The 12,500-nt window shown below is 47.0% G+C and overlaps 1 protein-coding gene across 1 annotated transcript in view; it reads left to right on the plus strand.

The window, feature by feature from the left end:
• Positions 1-12,500, plus strand: part of pdlim5b (PDZ and LIM domain 5b) — a 73,848-nt gene that overhangs the window by 55,744 nt on the left and 5,604 nt on the right. The window contains exons 8-10 of the mRNA XM_062527410.1: positions 3,334-3,458; positions 7,583-7,778; positions 10,686-10,866. Of these exons, the coding sequence (XP_062383394.1) occupies positions 3,334-3,458; positions 7,583-7,778; positions 10,686-10,866 (502 nt within the window). The remainder of the gene's footprint in view (positions 1-3,333; positions 3,459-7,582; positions 7,779-10,685; positions 10,867-12,500) is intronic.

The following is a 12,500-nucleotide window of genomic DNA, read 5'->3' on the forward strand; positions in this document are numbered from 1 at the left end:
CTTCTTTGTTTACTCGCCACTGACCCCTTCTTCTCTCCTGCCCTGTCCTGTCCTGTCCTGTCGTCTCCTCGTTTCCTCGTGCGGTGGTCCTCCTCCTCTCACGCTCCGTCTCTGCGCGGTTGCCAGGGCGACCAAAGTGGACCCGGCGGTGGTGGGGCCCATGTACAACAAGCTCCGCGACTGGCACCACGGGGTCTCAGCCAGAGTGCTCAACGTGCAGTAATTTAGGACCCGTGTGTGTGTGTGTGTGTGTGTGTGTGTGTTTGTGTGTTGGTGTGCAGTGGTATGAGACTTCACGTGCGTGTGGGTGTGTGTGTGACTATGTGTGCATATGTTAATTTTCGTGTGTGTATGTACAGTATGTGTGGGTGCATCTGTGTTTTCGTGTACGTGCGTGTGATCTGTGATGTTTGTGCGTGTCTGCATGTGCACATCTGTGCATATGTTCATGTGTGTGTGCGTGTGTGTGTGTGTGTGTGTGTGTGCGCGTGCGTATGCGTGCGTGCGTGCGCGTGTGTGTGTGTTTGTGAGTGTGTGTGTGTGTGTGTGTATGTGTGTGCGTGTTCGTGTGTATGTGTGTTTGTGTGTGAATGTGTGTGTGTCTGTGAGTGCTGCACACTGCGTGCGTCATTCTTAAATTAGAAAAAGAAAGTGTCTAATGATTTACAGTATGCCTGGGAAATGAATATTAAATTAGTGCCCAGAGGGACAAATGTGTGAATGCAGTCAAGAGCCTGTGAAGAGAAGAGCTCCATGTCTGCTTAAGAGCTCTGTCCCACGAGTGAGCGTGCTTCTCCTGAGAAGAATGTCCTTGTATCTCCTTCTGCTGTTCTTTCACACTGTTCACTGTGACATGAGAAATGTCTTTTCATTTCCTGATTTGCTACGTTCTTCTTTCTCTCCCCCCCTCCCCTCAAGTGCACTATAGCATGTAGTTTGATAGTTTGTTAAACTGGTGGATTTTGTCAATAAAGTCCTACTGATTTCTCCTTTGCTTTGCCTCCTCTCTCTCTTTCTTCCTGGTTTCTGTGTAGCATGGCTCCTTCTTCTGCTAAGCGATGCAAAAAATAATGTTATTTCACACGTGACCACCACACCCATTTGTCTCTAAGTGAGGTTTAGGTGAGAATCCCAGAACCTGTTCAGGTCAGTCAGCCCTGTATCCTGGCAATTGAATAAAGTAAGCACAAAGCTGTTTATTATGTGCTTTTGATTTTCTAACTCGAGAGCTGCAATGTCTCCTGAAGAGAAGTGGGGCATTGTCTGCGAGACTTTAAACACTATAATGTATTATGTGTTCAAGCTCCAGTCAAAGCCTCTGTACACAGCAGTGCAGGTGGTTCGCTGAGTCAGTAATAATGAGTGTGGGAACGGAACTGGTCTTTTCTCCTCAGATCAGGTCTCATAATGATTCTGACTGGTGGCGCCACCTTGTGTTTAGGTCATTGCACGTGGTTGGTAGGGTGAAGGCGTGTGATTGCAGTCATTGAGTGAGAACACAGACAAGTTATGACTGGACATCACATTCCCTCATATTTATGCTTGGAGTTACAAGTCGTATCAAGGGAATGTTTAAACCAGGTTCACAGATTTATGCAGCGTTTTGTTCAGACTTCAGCCATTAAAAATCGAAGGCCAGAACCTTTAGTATTCAAAGGTGAGTGCCAACACACACAGCTTCTCTGCGTCAGCGTCTGCCTGAGCATCTGCTAATCCCAACAAGGCTAGGACAGTGATGCCTCCTGTGGCTGTTGCCTTGGCATTACTGACCAAGAGATCAGTCTATAACACATCATTTATCTTGTTATTCATTGTGGGACGACTGATGAAGTGCAGCTTTTAGGTTTTACTCAGGCTAACCCCCAACTCAACTTTTAGCGCATTCATGCAGTATCAGTTACTGTAAGTCTTTCAGAAGTCTTTCATAGGGCAACACCACTGCATGCTAATTATTTGGTGAGGAAAGGCAGTGGGTGGTGGCTAAGTCTGATAGAAGTTAGCAGGAAAGGACTATGTTCTAGCACTAAAGTGCATTCGGAAGCGAATAAAGTGGTTGTTTTAATGAACCAACTTTTAATCTCCTTAACTAACTTTTACTGCATTTAATGAACTGAGATCTAGTTTCTTAGCAATTTTAGCATCAGAGGCGCCATGTTAATTAGACCTCTTTAGCCCAATTCTCTTGTAGATCTTGCCATTTGCGGCAGAAATAATATGTGCTCATTAAATTCCCATCCCTCTGTCTTTGGCACTCTGTAATTAGTTTCTTTATTCAGCTGGGTTGAGCCCTGTATTATTGTGCTACCAGCAATAGAGTCACTTATGTTGGGGTCTATCCATGCTGTGAACTCCCTGCACATCTCCCACACAGCTTCTACCATGGAGAAAAGAAATGATCTTTTAAGTCAGTGAAGAAACTCGTTTGTTTACTTGAAGCCACCACAAAGCCACCACAATATCTTGCAATATAACACAGTGCCTTAGAGACTTAGGTGTTATAATTAAAGTTTTAGCTTCATCTACTATAGATAACATAACACCAGAGGGATAAGATGGGTTTGAAAAAGGCTGCATACTGTACGTGCACTTGTGATGTAAAAGTTGCTAAGTTCAGATGTTCTTGAAAGAGTTGGCGGTAACACCCGGCTGAGGGGCGTGTGGATGAGAAGACAAGTGTAACCTGCGTTGTGTGGAACCACCGCGGTCCAGCCCTGCACCCGCCCGGACTCGAACCCGCGAGACAGCAGCACCTCGGATCGGGAGTCGAGCGCGCTAACAATCCAGCTAAAAGCTCAGGCTACTAGCTTTCATGCCAGCAGCGCTCTAGAAGTGTCGGGGAGTGAGGTTTACTAACGTTCTACAGCATAGCTAACCAGCTAGCACCCGTTACACAAGTCCATGTTGGAGAAGCATGCAGGCCGGACATTAGGACTCAGTTATTGGGAGGGTGAAGGTGGCCAAACATGGCTCTACCTCAGTTCTAGTTTGGGCATCGCCCTGAGGTCCAACACTACGAGAAGGCCTGGAAACATTACAGCCTTTACACTGTATCTGGCTACAGATTGTGTCCAGTATGGTAGGAATGTATGGGGTTATAGATTGTGTTATTGTCAGTTTAACACATATTAGGAAATCTTGAGTTCTAAGGAAATGCATCTATATCTACAGTATTTTCTGGACTTTCTCTTAATCAATTGGATGATGTTCTGTCTTGCAGTAGAGTGTTACAGTTACAGTATTTTAAATTTTTTCCAGACATTTTTTTCTTTCTTTTTCTCTTCCTTGCTCTTCTTTTCATCATCTTTTTAACCCTTCCCTTTTTTCTCTCCTCAGTGAAGTGGTCGAAGATATTCACTCCAGTGCTCCCCTGAAATCCAAAGTGTCCTCCGGAGGCCCTCGCCATGGCAACGGAGTGGCCCCACCTGCCTCCAAGCCCTGGCAGTCCAGCAACACAGCAGGTTAGAGCCCGGAACTCCTGGAAGCTTCTAGAACCCTCCAGTACACACACACAGCCCCTTTATGCCCTCTCCACACACACACACACAGGCAAATAATCACTAGTGGAAGTCATGCTGCTGAAGTCAGATCCATATCTTCGCTTGTCAGACAGGTTTGGGAGAGCTGGAGTCAGGGACGTGATTATGAGGCCACTCGTGCAAGCTATTATTTTGACGGAGTTGTGCGAGGTCACCCTGTTAGACGTTTAATTCCAGATAGCGCTCGGTTGGTGTGGGTAAACGAAGTGTGAAATTGCTTCGTAACACGTGAGATTCACGCTCTCTTCTCTGCCGCCGGTGATAAAACGCCAGCATCTCTTGGGATCAGATTGGACTGAGGTGCAGTGCAACAAATATCCACCAGGTGTCACTGCATGCTTTCTAAAGACGGCATTTTACACAGCAGTTGTGAGAGGTGCATGAAAGCCTTTCCTGACCCTGAGGTTGAGACCTTTGGGTAACACATTTAAAAGGATAAATACCTTTGTGTGGAAATCTCATGTGAAATACTATCATACCGTATTGTGAATTTCAAGACTTAAACACATGAAGTGTAAAACAGGCATGATGATAGTAGTTTTTTGTAACCGTGGATGTAGTTTTCATAGCTTCTCAATTATAACCACAACCTTTTGACTAATCATTTGTCAGCATGTAATGCTTTGAGATTCTGAAGCAAAAAATGTGCTCCCAAGCCATGTCACAACCATAAAGGCAGAAGCCCTGTCGATTCAGTAGGTCAGAGGTCACAGATGCGGAGACAGGCTCCCTTGGGTTGGCATGAGAAGAAAGAGGGAGGATCTGCCTAATTAGAGTCTGTCAGTGGATATTTAAGAGTGCTTCCAGACTGTGTGGCCAGGGAAAGTCTCCCATTATGGGTGGACGATTACTGTCCCTTTTCACACACCCAGACAGACCTCAGAGAGAGCCGAGCCGAGCGAGCTCACCCTGGACTGGACATGTGGGACCCATTTCATGCAAATGATCCCCGCAGCAGCAAACCTCACATTTGGACTTAAGTAGCTTCCTGCAAAACAAAAACGTTTTTATTTTCCCCCTCAAATAAGGGTGCTGTGTTGTTGGGCTAGCAGAACATAGACTCCCGCCATGTCGCAGTAGCAGACATCAGGCACATCACTTTTGAAGATTCCTGACTTAAATTGAATAGTTAAACTTAGAGCGTGGGAAAACATATACTGCCTCATTAACTGTACTGTAATTTCCCGACTACTATCCGTGCGTGGCTTATACATTGATTTTGCAAAATTTCTTCAGCTATGAGGTTAATACACAGGGGCAGTTGATATGGTATTAATATGGTTTTGTTTCTTTTAACCTGCATAAAACACTGTCCTGAGGCTTATACACAATGTGGATAATACACAGGAAATGACTGTAGTTAGTTAGCCGTATGGATAGCTGGGTAGTTAACTCTATAACATGTTTAGCATAGACGTGAAGTTCTAAAGAGGTTCTTGATCCTGATCTGAGTCAGTGTAATGATGCAGCAATGAAGTAATTTTGCTGTTGAGGTATTTAAATATCACTCGAAAACTTCTCAACAACTCTTTGGGGAAAAAGCAGATGAGAGCCAAAAAGATGAGTGCCAAAGTAGGCAAGTTGTGTAACTCAGAGAGGTAGACAAAGCGCCCCATTTTGACTTGCAGGCAGATCAAGCCTGTGTGCTCCATACATGCTATATAAGCATATTGAAAGGATCCAGCTGCTGTGCCTGCTCGCCAGACTGCAGATGAAAGTGGCGAGATGAATCATAATTCATCCCCCATCTCCTAATTTGCTTCCATCGTACAATAACGGGCAGTTTATCAAACGTCTCCGAGTCCCTCCACGGACGGCCCAGCTGGAAGTTTTGGATAGAAATTTAATGAGTTGGATTAGCGAAAGCCTTCCCTACCAGGGGGAGCAGTCCTGTGGAGGAGGATGAGAGGAGAGCGTTGCTAAGGAGTGTTGATGCAGGTGTTGGAAGGGAGAGCGCTGGATTCAGCACACAGACGTTGTCAGGCTATCTGGCTAGCCGGCGACGGCTCGACAGCCCGAGCTGATGATGAAGCCGCTGAATGGGCTGATGCAATGCCTCTCACAAGAGCGAGCGAGAGATGTGTGGGCCCTTCAATGGGGAAAATCACTTCAGTCAGCATCTAAACAGACACAAACATAAACACACACACACACACAACACACACACACTCACGTGCACGCACGCACACACACACAGTGACAGTATGCATTTGTATTTACATTCATGCACACATTTGGCACATACACACACACACACACACACACACACACACACACACACAGTGACTGTACGCATTTGTATTTACATGCATGCACACATTTGGAACACACACACACAACACACACACACTCACATGCACGCACGCACACACAAACAGTGACAGTATGCATGTTTATTCACATGCATGCACAAATTTGGAACACGCACACACACACACACTTGAGTGGATCTGTACATACTTACTGCTCATCCACTGATGCTGGAACAAATACACACGCAGAAAATAACAAACGTAACCCTGTGGTGCAGCACACACCCCTGCTTGCATCATTTTAAACACACGCACACACACACACACACACACTCACACATCTTTATTCCAGCTGAGCTTCACTGGCCTCTGGCGGTGTCAGAGGAGACATCCCCCAGATGTTAATCAGATGGAGATAAGACCTTTGCTGCACCACACATCTCTCTCTCTCTCTCTCTCTCTCTCTCTCTCTCTCTCTCTCTCTCTCTCTCTCTCTCTGTGCTCAGCCACTGTGACATTCATTCCTCTCCTCTCGTCTCCCCTCACTCTCCATCTGTTTTACTCTCTCCACTGTGCTCAAGACACCTCCTCATCTCCACCTCCTCCTCCTCCTCTTCTGTCTCTTCTCCCTCTCCTTCCAAGCTCTCTTTCTCTCTTTTTCTCCTGTATCTGTCTGTCTTCTTTCAGTGCACGTTTGTGCAAGTTCTCTCTCTGATGTCCGAGTCTCCCTCAGACCCCCCCCCCCCCCCTCCACACACACACACACACACACACACACACACACACACACACACACATACCCCATGAGGAAGCTGTAGGGACACCCTCTCTCGATCTCTGACCCCCCTGAAAGCCTCATCTTTGATTCTGCTCCATACACACACACACACACACTCACACACACACACACACACACACTCCCCTCTCCCAAAAAAAGCGGCTCTCTATTTCCCCTCTTGAGGGACTTGACCTCTGACCCCCCCTGTCTCTCTACCGGAGGGGTAAAAGAAGGACAGGATTGTCCCAGCATTCCTGCCCTGGCGTTCCGGACCCAGGGGCTATTATTCCAGGTGTCTCCTCCTGTGCTGGGAGAGTGTGGGTTTTTTCTCCATGCTTCGGAAGAGAAAAGCAATCCCTTTGTTTTTGTGGTGTATGTGTGTGTGTGTGTGTGTGTGTGTGTGGCGGGTGGTGTGGATGTTCCATTCACAGATGGACAGAGAGGGGACTACTGATAGAAAGAAGCTGGAGGGTTTCTCAGGGCATATCCAGCACAGAGCTCCTTTTCTCTTAACTCTTACACACACACACACACACACACACACACACACACACACACACACAGACACACACACACACACACACACTATAGGCGAATTCAAACTATTGGGGAAAAGTAGTATTCTATTTTGCTGTCTGATGGTCCATGGGATTTGGTTATGTGTTTACAATGTGTGAAGACTTGAGTTGAGTTCTAGCTGCTACTTGTGCACTTCATACTCCTCATTAGGAAGATGCATTCCTCTGAGGAACGGCCTGTTCTAGTGTCTCTATGTTTGTTTGTTGAGTGTGTCTATGCTTGTATGTGTGTGTGTGTGTGTGTGTGTGTGGGTGTGTGTGTGTGTGTGTGCACATACGTTTATCCATGTGTGTGCGCGTGTGCGTGCGTGCGTGTGTGCGTGTGTGTGTGTGTGTGTGCGTGCGTGTGTGTGTGTGTGTGTGTGTGTGTGTGTTTGTTTGTGTGTGTTTGTGTCTGGCACTAAACGTTCTAATGCCCCTGCTCTCTTCCTCTCTCAGGTCTGCCCAAGGCAGGTGTCCAGCCGTCGTTCGGCCGCGTGAGCAGTGGCGGTGGTGGTGGTGCTCCCAAGCTCCCTCCGGCCCGGCCCGCCCCCCAGGCCCACCCCATGGACCAGGACTCCCTGGTGCAGCGCGCCGAGCATGTGGCAGCCGGGACCCGCACGCCCATGTGTGCCGCCTGCAATGTGGTCATCAGGTGCGACATCAACATCAAATAAAAACAGTACAAAAGCATAAACAAACAAAAACAAGAATGGCAAGATAGAAATGAGTCATATGAGCTGTGTCAATCACAGCAGTAAGTTGCCCATAACAGACAGATAGATAGATAGATAGGTAGATAGATAGATAGGTACTTTATTCATCCCCACAGGGGGAATTCAGGTGTCCAGCAGCCTACTGTGTGTTGTCCATCAACAAGCATTCACCATGCAATACATGAAAAATGAAACAAAATAATTAAAAACCCAAACCACAGCAGTTAATAAAGGTGAAGTAAAAAAAGGCTACTACCAGACCAGTAGTAATGAAATGAATGCACATCAGCAGTGTCACACTGTGTCACAGCAATCCGCTGCACATGTGCCCACCCCTTGGTAAAGCATGTACAGTAGCACACACTGTTACTGTACCTGCCACAGCACGCACAGGGGCCGATGCAGAATAGGACTCTAATGTACAATAAGCCATTGCAGAGTCTGCAGCCAGCACATACAGTATATTTACGCTGAAGCTTCAGTGTAACAGAATCTTCTGTTATATTCTGCTCCTTTTGTGTTCACTTGGGCACTGAATAACTTGTTTACTGTATGCCCAACTATGCAACTCTTTATTCAACTCTGACACGCGCATAAATCCTTCAGTGTCTTAACATGCTCATACACTTGGTGCAAACAGATACGCTAAAGCAATAGCTGTTAAGTGACGGTCCATTGGAAATGTATGAGCTGGCTGAAAGATTCAACTTTTCAGGTTTTGCTTGCACAACAGACCCAGTTCAGCTCACTGACCTTTACTGAACAAAAAAAGTTTTCAAATAGGGCAGTATATGGGTTTTATACACTTGATCACATATATAATACACTATTATCATGCTAGACAAACAATAGTAAACACACACTCTACATTATAAAATGATATTGTATTGAAGGACTGGTCAATATGCCTGAAAGTGTTGTTAAGTGCCCTTTCTTTCAGCTAGAACAGTGTTTAAAGATATACTCTGTATTTCTAGTGATCTACTCTCTTTGTGGACACGTTTGGCTTTCTCTGCCCGTGTGCTGTGGAGCAATCCACCTGCACCCTGCTCCGATGAGCTGACCTCAGTAGAGCTGCAGGGTCACTCCGGCCACCGGACGCAGTGCTGGTCCTCTGTAGTTAGAGTTCAGAGGTGGAAAACTCCAGCTTCAGAGAGTAAAAGTCTGATCATGTACTGCTCCTGCCTGTGCACTTAGCACAGGTGATCTCATCAATTAGCTGCTCTACCTACAGTAGCTGAAGAGTTGTGCTAATTAGAATCAGCTGGTTTAAATGAATGGTTGGCACTGCCAAGTGGTAGGACTTTTACTTTCTGAAACTGGATTTTTTCCACCTCTGTTAAAGTTCACGTTCATCTGCTGTTGTCTTTCAGGCCCCAGCGCCACACTGTTCTCTCTTTCTTTCACATTTTATTTCTCTCTCTTTTGCTTTTTCTTTTTCTTCTCTTTTTTTACCCTCCCTTGCTCCCTCCTCTTTCTGTATCGTTCCCCTTTCTCTCTTTTATGTATCTCTCTCCTTCTTTATCATCTTCTCTCTCTGTCCCTCTCTTTTCATATATGTCAACTTCTCCTCTCTCTCTCTCCCTCTCTCTTTCTCTTTCTCTCTCTCTCTCTCTCTCTCTCTCTCTCTCTCTCTCTCTCTCTCTCTTTCTCCATCTCTCAGAGCTGGGGTGTGTAACTGACACCAGCCCCACACAATGGCTCCGGTCCCCCTGGCTGATTCTCTGAGACGGCCTCTCCGCCTCGTTGACATCCTAGCTGGACACGGGCCGCAGACAATCCCCCTCTCTGAGTGGTTTTTGTCCCCCCCCCCCCCCCCCCAGCTAATCAGCCCATTTGTAACTCGCCTCCCCCTGGTACACATTAATCGCGCATTCCATTTTGTACTTGCTGACGGCTTGTGACAACCCGTCACTTGTGAAGGGACGTATCTTCCTTGTCGTAAGAACTCGTGGTGAACTAGGGGGTCCTTTGATTTGTACAAGATCGCTTCTCATCAAACGAGTTTAGGGGAGTGTGCCGTTGCGTAATTTTGCGTAACCTCCGCTTTTCGGTCAATGTCTAACTCATAAGACGAGCACGACGGACAAATGGAACACGGAATAAGCATACAACATGTCACCCTCCACCCTCCACAGCCCTGTAGAAGCCCAACGCACTGGCACTGAACATGTCCGTCACATTGAGCCACAAACCTTTAGCGAGGAGTGCTGCTGGAGTCTGAGACATGAGGCTCCTCTCATTCGTCTTTTTATCCATCCTCCCTTCCTTCCTTCCTTGGTCCTCCGGCTCGTTCCCACTGATCTAGATAAAGAATGATGGGGCGGCAACAATGGCAGAGTCTATCCAGTGTTCTTTATAGATCAGTGGGAACGAGCCGGAGGGCTCGAGGATCGAGTACTAAGGAGAGGCGTTGAGAAGAGCCTTGGGTGTGTCCCTCTGGTGCTCTTCAGTTTAGGGATCCAAAAAGGTGACAACTGTTTCAAGGAATATCTTGAGACACTGGCAAGGGTTGCATGTACAGTGAATTAGGTTTGAATCTCCTTCATCAAAGTATTTTTTTGCCTCATGTCAGCCAGTGTAGGTGTATTGGGCTGTTATGACTCATTGACAGTGTTGCACACTTTGACTTATGTTCCATGTGATATGTTGTGGTTGTGTGCTACACATCGATGGTGGTTAGTGAGGTTCCCCCTTCACTGTAAAGCGCTTTGGATGTCTTGATAGATCGCTAAATAAAATGCAAGTTGTTGTTGTTGTTGTTGTTGTTGTTGTTGTTGTTGTTGTGTGTGTATCAGTGTGTCACTCAACGTTTCTGTGTTGTTGCTGTCCATTTCCCTACCCAGGGGTCCGTTCCTGGTGGCCATGGGCAAGGCGTGGCACCCTGAGGAGTTCAACTGCGCCCACTGTCGCACCACGCTGGTGGAAGTGGGTTTCGTGGAGGAGCGGGGCAACGTCTACTGCGCGAACTGCTACGAGGAGTTCCTGGCCCCCAGCTGCGCCGGCTGCCAGGGGAAAGTACTCGGGGTGAGTTAGCCCTGGCCTCTGGAGCAACACTCACACTACAGGATTACACTGGACAAATCCCACCACTGGGAGACTGTCTGTCTGTCTGTCTGTCTGTCTGTCTGTCTGTCTCTCTCTCTCTCTCTCTCTCTCTCTCACACACACACATTCACGCACACATACTCACACACACACATACACATACAGTACTCACACACACACACAAGTGTGTGAACACAGAATATACACAGCGCTCTTTCGGCTATTTCATCATCTCAACAAATCTTTTGTTATTGTTGTAATCTCGCCGCATTTAAAGGCCTATTACGTGTGTGTATGTTCTGCTGTACTCATAGCGCCACAGCATACCACAGAGATCTGTAGATAAACGTTGTGGGCCAAAGGTCAAGGGTCAGCCTGAGCGAGGGCGATCCGAGGGCATGTTAGGATCACACGGGAAACGCAGGAATGCCTGCGCGCCAGTCTTCGCCCCTTCTCAAGTGCACTCTCGTCCTCCGCTCCTTCTTCCTTTCATCCTCACTTTCTTTTTTTTCCGTTCACTTCTTCTTCTCATTCTTGGGCCCTCTTAATCTCTTGTTTTGAGTTTTTTCTCTCTCTGTCTTTCCCTCTCTTTCCCTCTCTTTCTTACTCTCCATTCTTCTACTCTGCCTCTTTGTTTCTCTCTTTCTCTCCCTTTCTCTCGTTTTCTCACTCCCTCTTAATATCTTTCTTTCTCTCTCTCTCTCTCTCTCTCTCTCGTTCTCTCTCTCTGTCTCTCCTCTAATCTGGATCAGAGTGGTTCATGATCTCACTGTGCTCTCTGAAGTGTCTCGGATAGCACCGGCCCTCCACTCTGGTGTTAGCTCCACTTCACAGAACTGCTGTGAGACGTCTTAAGGTGCAGTAGAGGTCAGGTGTGTGTGTGTCTGTGTGTGTGTGTGTGTGTGTGTGTGTGTGTGTGTCTGTGTGTGTGTGTGTGTGTGTGTTAGAGAGAGAGAGGGAGAGGGACAGTGTGAGAGAGAGGGAGAGAGAGAGAGGGAGAGAGAGAGAAAGAGAGAGAGAGAGAGAGAGAGAGAGAGAGAGAGAGAGAGAGAGAGAGAGAGAGAGAGAGAGAGAGAGAGAGAGAGAGAGAGAGAAGCCACTGATGCATGCAGGGAAGGGTCTACTAATGACTGCACGGAGGAGCTGGGATACGCTGGGGTATGCAGCCTGGGACAAAGTCCTGGTGCCTCTCTGGGGGATCAAAAGGGGGATCTGGTTCAAAGCTGTCTGGAAGATCCCGTTCAGAACGTCAAACCATGCCGGGGTCAGCACATGGAAGTCATCCCGCGCTCCGAGCGTTTTCCCGCAAGCTGTCTCGGGGAAGGCAAAATGTTTTAATACAAACACAGAACCGAAGAAGACATGAAACAACATGAGTAATCTCAAACTCATGAAAGCACAGAGTATCCCTGAAGCCAAGCCAAGGCTGTCTTGCTTTTGAAAACACAGCAACTGTCACTGTATTGTTATACGGGGTCAGAAATTATGGTTCTCCCCGGTGATTTTATGTGATAGTTCTCCCTGTGAAAAGGGCTGTTTGCACCAAGAACGAAACAATAACTAAAGCGGTAAATAGCAATAAACAATAACGATGACTGCAAAAAAGTAGCGTT

The sequence above is a fragment of the Sardina pilchardus genome, chromosome 23 (genome assembly GCF_963854185.1).
Source record: "Sardina pilchardus chromosome 23, fSarPil1.1, whole genome shotgun sequence".
NCBI classification, from domain to species: Eukaryota; Metazoa; Chordata; class Actinopteri; order Clupeiformes; family Clupeidae; genus Sardina; species Sardina pilchardus.